The sequence below is a fragment of the Engraulis encrasicolus genome, chromosome 20 (genome assembly GCF_034702125.1).
Source record: "Engraulis encrasicolus isolate BLACKSEA-1 chromosome 20, IST_EnEncr_1.0, whole genome shotgun sequence".
Taxonomy (NCBI): domain Eukaryota; kingdom Metazoa; phylum Chordata; class Actinopteri; order Clupeiformes; family Engraulidae; genus Engraulis; species Engraulis encrasicolus.
In genome coordinates, this window is record NC_085876.1 from 13,540,253 (window position 1) to 13,555,252 (window position 15,000).

The 15,000-nt window shown below is 45.1% G+C and overlaps 1 protein-coding gene across 1 annotated transcript in view; it reads left to right on the top strand.

The window, feature by feature from the left end:
* Positions 1 to 5,240: 5,240 nt before the first annotated feature.
* atp1a3a (ATPase Na+/K+ transporting subunit alpha 3a) overlaps positions 5,241 to 15,000 on the top strand; it is a 45,611-nt gene continuing 35,851 nt past the window's right edge. Inside the window, exon 1 of the mRNA XM_063185458.1 lies at positions 5,241 to 5,556. Within this exon, the coding sequence (XP_063041528.1) occupies positions 5,551 to 5,556 (6 nt within the window). The 5' untranslated portion in view covers positions 5,241 to 5,550. The remainder of the gene's footprint in view (positions 5,557 to 15,000) is intronic.

A 15,000-nucleotide genomic window follows, 5' to 3' on the forward strand; every position in this document is an offset into this window, starting at 1 on the left:
TATTGGTGGGGGTTTGGGGGTATGTCTTTAAAAAAGACAGTTGTTTAAAGTGTGATTTTAATGCAATATGAAAAAGGGCCCCCTTGGCTCTTGGGCCCCTGGGCCTGGGCCTGGTAGGCCCGTGCAGTAATCCATGCTTGCATTCAGCATTACTGCTGTTACATAAACAGGCCTTTACTCAGGGTTCAATAACCACTGCTGCTCTCCCTCTCTCTCTTTCTGCCTCTCTTTTGTTCTCTGTCTTTGTCTCTACCTCTGCCCCTCTCTCTCTCTCTCTCTCTCTCTCTCTCTCTCTCTCTCTCTCTCCCTCTCTCCCTCTCTCTCTCTCTCTCTCTCTCTCTCTCTCTCTCTCTCTCTCTCTCTCTCTCCCTCTCTCTGTCCGTGTGCAGGAGAACGAGCTCACGCATTTGACGATTGCATTTTGTTTAGTTTCCTTTACTACATAATTCTCGCTCTATTGTTTCTATCACCTTTCTCTCTTGCCTCACGCCTGTGGCTCATCCTACCTCCCCTGTCCAGGGCCTCTCTCTTCCTCCCTGACTGTCCTACCTACCTTTTCTCCACCTACGTCCTCAGCTGCCGGATGTTGGGAGGTTGGAGTGGTCTACGTACATCACCAACATGAAATGCATAGCAATAGAAAGAAATAAGGTACAACGAAACAAATAATTTGCAAAATGTTCGGGTGAATGTACTCAGAAATAATCCAATCAAACAGATGACTAGAATAATGTATAACTGTCTCACTGTGAGGAACAACGTCATTGATTTATCACAGTTAATGGGTCTCGCTTATGTTGTATTAGCATAGACTTTATGTGATGTCAACATCAGATATTACTCATTATTTGATGAGAGGCCCCTACTGTACATGATTGTGGGTTGCCCACAGATTCTTAGAAAGGTTTTTAATGTTAAATGAACCCCTGTCAACCCATGCCTGTAGACATCAGATGAACAACTGATTGACGTTAAAAAAATCTATTAAAATGATTGGAGGCTGATTTAGTAAGCTTGTTCCCTCACTGTCATGCAGGACAAACACACGGAAATGACATGGTCGTTTAATACCTCTCGGGCTGCTATTGCAAAAATATGAATTTAGACAGTGTTTACGCACGTGCTTCACTGCCCCTGCCACTACAAAAAGAACATGATAATTCTCTCCATCTTATCTGATTGCCATTCAGTGTCTTCTCAGAGTTTGCAATTGAAGGCACAAGGCTGTTTTATGGGTTATGAAAATGTTGTAGGCCATCTTGAAAATACTGTACAGAGATGAGACAGGAAGAAATAAGCCGTGGCACAGTTAAACTTCACTATTCATTGATATTCAATAGCAAGGTGATGACTGGTAACTGCACTGATGACTGATTCAGATCTAATGAACACACAGATGGCCTGATTTACGTAACTACTACATGCTAAGGCAATGCCTTGTCTGATTGCACAAGCAGATGTAGGCTATAGTTTGAAAATGGTCAGTGGACAAATTTGTGTGTGTGTGTGTGTGTGTGTGTGTGTGTGTGTGTGTGTGTGTGTGTGTGTGTGTGTGTGTGTGTGTGTGTGTGTGTGTGTGTGTGTGTGTGTGTGTGTGTGTGTGTGTGTGCGCATGTGTGTATGTGTGTGTGTGTGTGTGTTTGTGTGTTTGAGAGAAAGAGTACGTGTGTGCGTGCACGTGTGTGTGCTTGCGTGCGTGTGTATGTGGTGTGTGCGTCGTGCGAGACATTCCATACATGTGTGTGTGAGTGCAATATTCCATAACATTGATATCAAGTAAATGAGTGTGAAAACTGAAAGAGTAGTCCGCAACACCAAGCTCCCGTTTCTCTTATTTTAATGTGATGTTTCGGGCAGCATACCTTTCATCAGTTTTCATGGTATTTTTGCTAGTCCTGCACCCAATCTTTTTGAGACGGATGTGCGTGTTTTTTTCTTTTTGACAAGTAACTGAGTGTGCCATAGAAGCCATTCCTCTTTCCAAAAGTGGAGCATTCCTCACTTTTCGGTACTATGACTGGCCCATTTCTTATGTAAGATTTTACCATTTACCATCTCTACAGTATGGGTACGCATATTCTTCATGGACTATTTTTCTGGCTATTTTATTCCTCATCGTCTTCTATGTTCTTTATTCCCTCACAAGGATGTCCCTTCCCCTTGTCGTGTCTTTGGGGCCATGGCTGCATACTCACTTACCTAGACAGACATACCTATAAAGCTCTCTCTCTCTCTCTCTCTCTCTCTCTCTCTCTCTCTCTCTCTCTCTCTCTCTTTCTCTCTTTCATCTGGTTGACAAACATTTCATCATCCGAAAGGCCTCTCTCTCTCCTTTTGCCCGTTTTGGAATCAGTTCCTGTTGCTTTCATGTCTGCATCCAAAGGAACTGAAGCTGTTTAGGTGAGTGTGGTGATCTGTGGTAACAAATGCACAGTGTGTGTGCGTGTGCGTGTGCGTGTGCGTGTGCGTGTGCGTGTGCGTGTGCGTGTGCGTGTGCGTGTGTGTGTGTGTGTGTGTGTGTGTGTGTGTGACAGAAAGACAGCAGAGACAAATAAATAATTCTGTACTTTCCAACTATACCGCTAATAAACTACAATACAATATATCTTCTTCATTGTGTTTGCTGATTATTGTGTCATGTTTACTATTAAAGCCATCCATAAAGCAGATGTGTCACACTCTAATTGTGCCAATTAACTGCACATGTGTGCGGTATCCCCATGACGTACGCCGTTCCACCAGTGGAACGCTGTAATAGTCCATGAAAAGTTATGTGGCATAGTACTACACTACTATGACATAACACAGGACCTTTAGTAATGCAGAACGTCTTGGTCATTGCCATTCTGGTAACAGCAAATGTATAACACCATGTCTTAGGTTGAAGTTACAATTGATGAGATCACCCGTTCCTTCCCTCACTTGCTAACTGAAGTGGTGTGCCTATTCCATAGCCTCTTTGTGCAGATAAGCCTGCCGACAGGCCCGTTAATGCATTGTTGAAAAGACTCAACTACATTGTGAGAACATTGCTATAACATTAAAGAGAGCTTTACTGTAAGCAACACATTTAGACTTTGCCATTACAATGTTGATGACAGGTTATAACACAGACTCTGCGCAAAGTCTTTAAACATGTCCCGTTAAGAAACACTGATCTACACTCACCGGCCACTTTAATAGGAACACCTTTACAACCGTTGAGGCAAATTTCTGATCAGTTAATCACATGGTGGCAACTCAATGCATTTATGCATTTATGCATGTAAACATGGTCAAGATGATCTGATGCAGTTCAAAACGTGCATTATAATGGGGAAGAAAGGTTATTTAAATGACTTTGAAGATGGCGTGGCTGTTGGTGCCGAAAGGGCTTGATTTGAGTATTTCAGAAAAGACTGATCTACTGGGATATTCGCACACAATCATCTCTGGGTTTACAAAGAATGGTCCGAAAAAGAAAACATATAGGCCTACAGTGAGCGGCGGTTCTGTGGGCAAAGCAAAGAAAGCTCCCGCACACTGTTCACATTTGCATGGTTTAATCCATTAAATGTGAACCATGCAAATGTGAACAGTGTGCAGGAGCTTTCTTTGCTTTAACGTTGGTGACCTAGGGGTTCCACTCCTACGCACCTGACCGAGGAGGTGTGCAAGAATTCTTCACTTACTAAGGTTCTGTGGGCAAAACATGCCTTGTTGAAGGCAGAGGTCAGAGAAGAATGGCAAGACTGGTTTGAGCTGATACAAAGGCAACATTACAGTAAATTGAACACTGACAATCGGTGTTGACGTGTGAGGTCACAAAGTTGAGCGGAAATACACCGGGGTTTGGTGAGAGTCAGGCTAAGACTAGCATTCATATGCTCTATCCCTTTCACTTCATTCTGACTCAACAGGCTAGATAGCAATGACTTGTATTTCTTTCTGTCCCTTTCTCTCTCTCTCTCTCTCTCTCTCTCTCTCTCTCTCTCTCTCTCTCTCTCTCTCTCTCTCTCTCTCTCTCTCTCTCTCTCGCTCTCTCTTTCTCTGTCTCTCTCTGTCTCTCTCTGTCTCTCTCTCTCTCTCTCTCTCTCACACACACACACACACACACACACACACACACACACACACACACACACACACACACACACACACACACACACACACACACACACACACACACACACACACGGGGCTGCGACTGGCATTTCCCCAAATATAAGGTTCTGAAAACCCTGGCTAATTGTTTAATCTTCAGGGGACAGGTGCTGGCCTTCAGAATACACATGCAAATCTTCGGGTTTAATGTCCTTCTTCCATGATGCTGCTGCCTCTGTCTGTCTGTCTATCCGTCTGTCTGTCTGTCTGTCTGTCTGTCTCTCTCTCTCTCTCTCTCTCTCTCTCTCTCTCTCTCTCTCTCTCTCTCTCTCTCTCTCTCTCTCTCTCTCTGTGACACACACCTTTATGCATGGGGGAAAAGACAATAAAGATTATTACAACAATAGCCTACTTTCATGCAATTGGCCCTTAGTTGTTACACTTACATGCACAGATCATATTGATAATACTCAGACTAAGACACCCAAGATGGAGTAGAAGTAAGATAGTATTGAATTCAGTGTATGAGCCTTTTATGGGGTAGGCCTACTTGCCATGGCATTGTAGACACTCGGACTATTTGTTACAGGCGGAGTTGTACAGGACGAAGACGGGGGAGTGGTGCCGCGGGTCGGCAGCTGGCACCATTGGCGGATGTAGACAGTAGGAATCTTCTGTCAGTCACCCAGCATCACTGGCGCCTGGACCAGTGTACCGCCCGAGACGGCCACACCATTGCTACGCGGTGTAGGCTGCAATTCATAGTCCCACCCAGAGCCATCTAATAACAGAGTTACGCCACTCCCATAGACCTCTATGGACCAATCTTTCCACAGCAATGGCGGCTCACATGGAGCCTCACGGAGAGTTAACATGGAAATCCCCATTGACTTTAGTTCTATTAGAAGTTACTTAGTTCCAGGAGGTGGCGGTATAACACAGAAAATGTGGTAAAGGTCATGTAATTTGTTTGTACTTAATCTTTGTTTGGTATGTGATGGTTCTGTGTTAGTTTCCAACGAACAGAAGTTTACTGTTAAGAAACATTTTAATCTACGCGAATCACATCACCAACCGACTTCCTGGTCCCTGGTTTGCGCAACTCTGTTATTAGATGGCTCTGGTCCCACCACCCAAACCCAAAAGCAGCGTGCATGTGGGCTTCTAAAGCGCATGCAGCTTGTTAAAAGTAGCAAGTGAGAAGAATATTTTGTTTTCCTCAAGAAGGCCCTCGTCCACTCACACACTTCATGACATCCTAGTCAGTTTTTTGTACATTTAATTTATTATTTTACAAGCCTATCATTAAACCAGTCGAGTACCACTGGTGATTGCATTGGTATTTTCTCTCCAATCGGACGCGAGCTCAGGCACTTCCCCTATCATCGCCGGCGCTGCACTGGTTGAAGTCTACACTGGTTGCCACAACCCGTTTGATCAGCTGAGGAGCAGACTCACTGCTTCGCCATGGGGGTAAGCATATCATGTTTTTGTTTGTTTGTGTAATCTGAACAGTCCCTTTAGAGACCGGTAAGATCGGTAAATTCCGACTGAGGGTTGCCGTGTGTGTAATGGGGTGCTTCATTTGAAAATGAGATCTCATTTGAATTACGTGCATGTTGAATGATTGACCAACGTGAAATGTGTGAAATTGAGGTGCGACCGTAGGGCTAGACTGGTTGACAAAAAATCCGTATAGGCAACGAAATTCATATGCTTTCTGTGTTTTATTTTTTCCCCAATATCGGTTTACTAGGCAATTACTATGCATTTTATGCCATCAATGATCACCAGTCATGCCTGCCCTTATGTTAACCTGAAATCTTTGTCTCCTGCAAATGAGGCATATTACTGATCAATGGTAGCCTATTGTTACAAGACGCTCAGGACCATATTTGGTAGGCTGTATGCTGCTATGCGTTTCAAATGATTTCGAATGTGTAGGCTACCTGTTTGTATGTGTGCCTCTGTGTGTACGATGGAGTGCATGCATGGGCTCGTGTGTGCGTCTCCCTGTCTGTCTGTGTGTATGCGTGCGTGCGCGCGCGTTCAAACCGGTGGTCCATTCCCAGCCAAGCACCCTAGCCGGTGCGTCATAATGCGGTTATAAAGGTAGACCTTACCTGTTGTCAAAAAATTTACGACTTCGACTCGAATTACATTCAAGACCATGAAGACAGCATCATCATTTGCACTCTTACTCGTACTCTGTGGTTTTGCTAGAGGTTTTGCACCATCACGACAATCAATTGTGTCCAAAGAGACAGAGTGCCATTCTGTCATGCATATCCTGCCAAATATTATGTGCCAACATTGTGTGTTTGAACAAATCGTGAGGTGTCCAGCACAAAATGCCTTCCGAAAATTCTAGTGCTCCAGGAACTAATAATTGTTTCACCAAACTCAATTCATATTTTCAAGGCGGTAGGCTATAATTTTCAGGGGCAATTCAGTACGTGATTATAGCAAGTCGAAAATCACGAGGATGCGTGGACAAGCTAAATGTATTCAATCATGGATTCAGGACATTTGTGACGGCGACCTCAGGCTCATCGATCAGCCTTATTTTGACAAAGGACTGAAGCTGAACCAATCAAAATAATCGATGCGTTTGGGTATTTTTCGGCCCGTCAACCGTGTCCACAGATTTTGTCGTCATGGAACACTGACACAAAATCCGTTTGCCGTGGGGGTGAATTACATCCACCATGTTTTATTTCTGCCACTGTTATCAAGATATTGTCCCCTCCCGTTACAGATTGATTGATGGTGGTAAAAATCATATCGATTGGCCCAGAAAGAAGGACACACCGTCCTAGCCTTTCACAATAGGTCTGAAATTCCACTGATGCGATGACTCATGCTGTTGGCTAGCATGGAGGCTGCCCGTGTCCTTCAGCCATTTCCACTCTGTCAAATTATTCGATGCATCGGGAGCCTGGTTTGACATGTAGGCCCCTGGTTTCACGGAGGAGATGCCCTTCCCTGTGCCTAGGGGAAACCGGAACGCACCCCTCTGTCACTATAGCTACAGCTTAAACACGAGGCTGTCCTTGGCCAATGGGAACTCCCATAAAACGGGTGTGATTTGTTGAATTTGAGTGTGTGTGTGTGTGTGTGTGTGTGTGTGTGTGTGTGTGTGTGTGTGTGTGTGTGTGTGTGTGTGTGTGTGTGTGTGTTTGTGTTTGTGTGTGTGTGTGTTTGGTGGGGTGGGGAGGGGATCTGCGGGATGTGGGCATGGGGGATGTTGGCAGTGAACCAAGGCTATCCCAACCAATCGATCTATGGAGGAGGCAACCCATGGCGTAAACAATTGGGTTTTCAGCATTCTGCACAGCTGAAGCGAAGGTCAGACATCAGAAACTGACAAGGAGAGCAAGGGGGGCAGGGAGGGATGCAGAGGTGGAGAGAAAGTGTGAAAACGACTGTGTTGTGTATGTACATGAGGATGGCGAATTACAAGGAGGAGGAGGAGGAGGAGGAGGAGGAGAAGGATTGAAGGCAGTGAGAGGCGGAGAGTGAGAGAGAGAAAAATGGAGGAGGGAGGATGAGAAACAGAAAAAGTGTGTGTGTGTGTGTGTGTGTGTGTGTGTGTGTGTGTGTGTGTGTGTGTGTGTGTGTGTGTGTGAGAGAGAGAGAGAGAGAGAGAGAGAGAGGATCACAAGCCAGGGACCTTCTGTGCTGTGTCACCTTGAAAAGGCCCCAGAGCTGTGGGTTTGCTGGCAGTCAGGTTTGGAGGTGCTAAGCGGAGGAGACGTTTTTGTTCCTTCCGGTGGTGGAGCACGCCGCAGGTCAGGACAATGGAGGTGGAAGCTTCTTTGAGGGTCCACTCCAAGCTGGGAAGCCCTTGGGCTGCCTGCTTAAGGCAGTGGTAGCGTCAGAGATTCTAGGAGTATTATGGAGATATGCCAAAGTAATAGGTTGCTATGGGCACCTAACGTGAACAGGTTCTGGCAGAGAGAGTGGATAAGATATACCGGTAATACTCCTAGAATCTCTGGTTCCGGTCTGCCTAAAGGGGCGTGTCATAATACTCCTAGAATGAATAGGACAGTCCTTGGGTCTGCCTAAAGGGGTATTTCCCCCCCTTCCCCCTTGCGACAGTAGAACCCGGAAACAATGGGACAACGGAACCTCTGTCTTATCCAGTCTCTCTGGTAGCGTGGTGGAGGATGAGGCTGGATGTAGGATGGGGGGTTGTGGCAGTTGACCTAGCAGCCTTGATGCCCCTCTCATTGCTTGTTAACTCCCCGATATATTCCAGCCTTGGATCGAAGAACAAGAGCAAAGATTGAATAGCAATTCCCCGCCCCTTCTTCTGCCTCCTCTTCAACCTCGTCCTCCTCCTCTTCACCCGTCTTCTCCTCCTCTTCTTTTTCCTCCTCCTCCACCTTCTTCCTCTTTCTCCTCCTTGTTTTACTCCGCCTCCCCTTTCGCCTCTTCGTCCTATGGTTCCTTCTCCTCCTCTTCCTCCTCCTCCTCCACCTTCCGCCCCCTCCTCCTCTTCCTCCTTCTCTTTCACTTCCTCATCCACCTCCCCTTCCTCCTCCTTCTCATCTTCCTCCTGCTCTACCTTCCTAGCCTTTCTCCTTCATCTTCCTCCTTCTCTTTCACCTCCTCCTTGTAGTCCTCCTCTTCATCCTGGTTTTCCTCCTCCTCCTCCTCCTCCACCTCTTCTTCTTCCTTCTCTGCTTCCTCTTCCTTCGGTCCTCTGTGCCCCCTCTGTTCCCCTCCTCACTTCCTGCCTCTAGCTACTGTGTCAGCGTCATTTTGAAGCAGGCAGGTGGGGTGGGGTTTTCTGACCTTTCACTCCCAGGCGATGTACTAAGTCGGGAGATCTCCCTCCCTTTGCTCCTGGGGCCTTTAGTATAGGCGGTGTGCACTGGGATTCCCTGATAACATTGGGAGCCAGGAGCATTACATAACCTGGAGGAGGAGGAGGGGGAGGCGGCGGCTCGGGACCACCACTGGACAGAACCAGATAGATGGATAGAAGAATGGAGAGAGAAAGAGGAATGTGGTTGGTTGTGTAATGCACCGAGGTTGGTTGTTGGTTATTGGTTTTCATGGAACTGTGTGTGTGTGTGTGTGTGTGTGCGTGTGCGTGTGTGTGTGCACGTGTTCAAAATGCACGTTTGTTTGTGAGATAGAAGGAGAGAGAGAGATAGCACAAAAAGAGATAAAATAAGGGAGAATGGCTTTAAGTAACAAACTCAATTCGTAATGATTTTGCATTTGGGCAGAAGGTCATCCAATATCCATCAGCCGCAGTGATGTCACGGCGATGTCAGCCAGCATAAAATCAATAAGGACTATCACAAGCAAAGTCGTACTTCAGATAAATGCCTTCGTTACACATTCCTGCAGTATTACATTATGTGTGCGATACTCACAGCTCAATGAAACCGCTACACAAGTCTTCTCATCAATAAGAAATATTAAATAATGCATGCGACTTTTTATTTTCAGGGCAATCATGCACCAAAGTAAGCAGCAGCATGTCTGAAAGCGAGTCTTTGGGGCCCTCGGGAGACCTTGGTACGGTTAATACATGGATTTATCAATTTAGCAGCCCCAGAAATATGAGGAGAGCATAGATTAGCATCGCATTAAAAACAAAGCTCCGTAGTTTACCAGTAAGCCCTGGCAGTGACCTTCAAAGAGACCTCCTAATGATAGCCTACTGTGGGACAGGTGCCAAATAACCCCAAAGGGCAGACACTGTATGACAGGAAACACAGACTAATCAACCATAAACAACAACCTGCAATCAAACACACACACACACACACACACACACACACACACACACACACACACACACACACACACACACACACACACACACACACACACACACACACACACACACACACTGAAGCTTTCTGAATCAGTTTAGGAGAGACTGGAGTATAGTGTTGCTAGGAGGAAACAAATTCTATCAAATCTTTCACTCCGTTCTGATCCCCAGTTAGCCAGCCATTTAAACAAAAGCAAAAGAAAAAAACACACACACACACACACACACACACACACACACACACACACACACACACACACACACACACACACACACACACACACACACACACACACACACACACACACACTCACAATGGCACCGCCTTCCATCTCCAAAATGGCTGCCGTGAAGTTAACCCCAATTTGCCAGAACCTGAAGGGACTGACTGACAACTGATTTCACAGACAGTGCCCATATCACTCGAAGTGAAAAATCTCTCTCTCATTCTCTCACACACACTCTCTCTCTCTCTCTCTCTCTCTCTCTCTCTCTCTCTCTCTCTCTCTCTCTCTCTCTCTCTCTCTCTCTCTCTCTCTCTCTCTCTCTCTCTCTCTCTCTCTCTCTCTCTCTCTCTCTCTCTGGAACAGGCATTATCAATAAGATAGGGCAGATTGTCAATACTCATCGTTTGTTGTCTGACATTAATTATCTCCCTTAGTGTTAGTAGAACATATGTCATGGCGTCATACAACATGGCTGTTTGTTTTCCCTCTGGCACTTTGGTAGTTTAATGTTACGAGGACCTCACTCACTCAAATTTGGGTGGGGGGTTTCGCAGTGACTCAGTGGTGGCCTAGGTGTCATACCAATACACTGGAGAACTGGGTTCAAATCCAACCTGAGGTCATTTCCCGATACTTCCCCTGTCTCTCCCACTCTTTTCCTGCCACACTTTCTCACTGTCCTGTCCAAGTACAGGCATAAGAGCCCAAAAATACAGTTTCTTAAGCAGTCCTGGTAAATCCTTGTAAGACACGTGCAGCACCTGCCAGCTCAGGATCAGCCGAACTGTTAGTAGTGTTTCAGGACCACGGACAGCGACCTCGTCCAGTATACTACAGCATCTAATTAAATTCTGTGCACAACACCTCTGCATAAACTTGTATACCCAAGCTTTTCGAATGCTCATAGTTCCACTGTGACCCTGAGTAGAATCTTAATGATCTGCCCTCGAAAACCACTCCATCAAAAGAGGCTCTACGTTCGCAGTGCATGTTTACTCAAATTTCCAGTCGTGAACTAGTGAACTTTATTTTAAGCCGTTCCGTGTAATGAGGTGATAGGGCTCCATCATTAACCACTGGCTAAGGCTTTCGTCAGACAGAATCTAATTTATTTGAATAATGACCAGTATTTGCAGCAGGCAGAACTTATTAGCATTGTTTATCTGATATTTTTAAATTGCGTTTTAGATTGTATGCTGGCCGAAGATGGATTGTGAGATATGCTGAACAGCTACACGTAATGGATGTCTAGTGGGATTGAATTATACTGTAAATACATACTATATAGAGAGAGAGATTCATCATAGATTCATGCAGCCAGTTGTTTGGTATTCATAAGCCTACACACTGCAGGCTATGCATACAGTACACCTCCTCTCTCTCTCTCTCTCTCTCTCTCTCTCTCCCTCTCTCTCTCTCTCTCTCTCTCTCTCTCTCTCTCTCTCTCTCTCTCTCTCTCACACACACACACACACACACACACACACACACACACACACACACACACACACACACACACACACACACACACACACAGTACATGATTCTATCCAAATCACCAGGGAATGGTGGATAAATAGATATCAAGAAGGCATAAAATCAGACCCACAGCGTGGCTGGACTGCCTGTGTGGTGAATGGATGAAAGCACTCTGATGTCTTCTTGTCTTTGGTCTTTCATGCCCGCTCTTCATATGTCTTGTGCCATGAGGAGAGAGAGAGAGAGCCCTCACTCCCCATCGACACTTGAGCGTCTCCTTGGTCTCCACACACATGACTGAGCCCTTGAACTGAAGACGGCCCCCTGAAATGGGATCTGCCATTTTGTGTGAAGCTGAACTCTGTGGTTATCAAATCTCCAATAGTGGCAGTCAGAGAGCGCGTTGCTAGCTTTGTTCCACTCCACTTACAGGGATCCCCTGTGGTCATTGACTTCAGATACAGCAAACCACTAACACACCACCAGTAGGTCATGGTGTGGGGGTGTTGTTATGTCAGCTTAACACAGGGGTTTCAGGCAAGGCAAGGCAAATTTATTTGTATACCACATTTTTTACTGTTCAATGTGCTTCACAAAAAAATAAAGTAAAGGACTAAGGGAAACAAGAAATAGTGAAAGAAAACATTAAATTATTAGAATCAAATACATTTTAGTAGGCTGTGTTGCAACCCACAGGAGGTCATGGTACAGGCTTTGCTCAGTATCGCCAGACATTTTAAGAATGAGATGTCTCACTCTCATCCTTGACTTGCTAATCCGGAGGAAAGGAAAGATGGTGACGTTCTGACAAAATGGGCTGCTTTGTCTAAATGTCCTACCAGTAGCCTGTTAACTCAAACCCAAACCTCAACCCCAAAGGCTGCTACGGGCACTTAATACTGGCTTTGTCGCTCAGTTTGATAAGTAAGCCATATAGACAAGACATGGTGGATGTACAAATAAAAAACAGTCAACATTCCAGTTAAATGGATCAAGAATTCATTGGAAATATCAACACTAGTCCATCTGGATAGCTAGCACTCTTGGAAGCAAAGAGCCACCTCCTGAAATTGGGCCATCTGGTCATTATGTGTCTGTGCTAGCCGTCAGCAGCACTCGACTGACCAGACAGACAGTCTACAGGCTACTTGCAGATGCCCGCAGTCCATTACCAAGTGTCCCATTAGTCAGACCAGACAAATGACGGCAGAGCTTTAATGAGTGCACAAACATTCAGTGGTTGCCTGGTTGTGTGATGTGCTGCTGTGGAACAGTCAGCGGCGCGTCAGAAACCTTCCGGCGAATTCTTGAGTGAGTGAGAAGCTTTAGTCAGAGGCCTGTGGTACTACTACTACTACAGTAGTAGAAGTCACTGAGATTGTGTCTGCCTGTGATGATTTCCCTTCATTCAGTTGATGTTACGAAGACAAAGTCCAGTTGCCCTGCTAAACTGACTCCTTTTGGACGATCTTAACATTTAGAAACCGTCTAGCATGTTGATCTGTTGATCTTTAGTGATTAGCTAGCCAGTATTAGCTAGGATCATGGTATCATCATCAGCAGCAGCAGTAGAAGTTGTAGTATAAGTATTAGCAGCAGCAGTAGTAGTAGCAGCAGCAGTAGCAGCAGACGTAGTGGTAGTAGTAGAAGTTGTTGTTGTAGTATAAGTTGTAGTATAAGTAGTAGTAGTAGCAGCAGCAGCAACAGTAGTAGTAGCAGCAGAAGTAGTGGTAGCATCAGTAGTAGTAGCAGAAGTGGTGGTAGCAATAGTAATAGTTGTTGTAGTGTAAGTAGTAGTAGTAGCAGCAGCAGCAGCAACAGTAGTAGTAGCAGCAGAAGTAGTGGTAGCAGCAGCCTGCCAGTGACAGCTACAGTATATTGGCTTTATCATCTATGGCATGAGAGAAAGTGCCTTTGAGGGCTTTGTGTCACATTGACCACTGTATAGTGCAGCTAATGAATTGATTGCGCAAGAGAGACAATTACACAAGAGACAGAATTATGAAAGTCCTAAGGAGAAAGGATGACAGTTATGCTTTCAGTTATGCTATATATGCTTTTGATACTGTGCTCAATTGTTTTAATCTACTGTAAAGTGATCTTGGGTATCTTGAAAGTCGCTTCAAATAAAACGTATCATTATTATTATTAAATATTTAATGTACTGTTGTGACAAGCCGCCTTTTCAATATGGGATTTTCTGGTGGCTCTTCTCTTTGGCTTTACTCAACAAGCTTATTCACTTTATTCATCACAGAAGCCTCAGTATGCTGGCTTATTTTACTGGCTAATTTTGGTATTCTCTTTTTTGTGTGTTTTGTAGTTGGCAGCAGAAATGAGCAGTGTATGAATCGGTCCATGAATAAATGGAGACAAATACAGAGAGAGAGAGAGAGAGAGAGAGAGAGAGAGAGAGAGAGAGAGAAGGAGAGAGAAGGAGAGAGAGAGTAAGGCAGATAGAGAGTGAGATTTACTACTATTCACTGGGTTAATCCTGAGAGTTATAGTAAACAGCTCTAATCCCTCCCTGATATCTCGCCCAGAGGAAAACAGGGAACCCCACCCAGGACAGATGGCCCACTCATCCAACACACACACACATGCACACACACACACACACACACACACACACACACACACACACACACACACACACACACACACACACACACACACACACACACACACACACACACACACACACACACACGCGTGCACATACGCATGCACACACACGCTCACACAGATGCACAAACACACATACTTACGCACACGCACACACTCATGCACATGAAAATGATGAAAAATGGGATTGCGAATTTCATTTAAAATTCTCAATTACCATACATGTATTCTCAAGACGATACAAAGCTTTGCAGCACCTCTGGCATTTTCTGCTAATCTGTCCCAGTTGTATGTGACATAAAAACGTGACTGTCTTGCTATGTTTAGTGCTGGTGGCTGTGGTTCAGACCTTCCCCCTGACCTGGTTAGGAGCCTAACTGCTCTTGTAATAATTATAAAATTACAGAATATGGACTGAATTTTTATTCCTGGACTGAATCATGGACCCACTTTTGCATTTCAGGAAATTTGTAAACGAGTTCTGTAATTGCACACTTTGTGCTGCCCAGTTGTAAGAGATGGTAAGGTTGCAAAGTAGTGAAAATATTAAGATGAAGGCGGTGATCATCATGGAGCCTACCATCGTTAAGAATACTACGAATGGACATTAACATCTAGTGTATTACATAATATTACAGAATAGGAATACTGTAATTTGAAATGCACACATGAACTATCATTTAATCCATACATTTACATAGCGCTCACTGTTCGGGAGTGGTGATGGTAAGTGTGGTAGGCAGCCTGTGAGTTGCCTCTGGGCATGGCATGGCTGCATGGCACAGC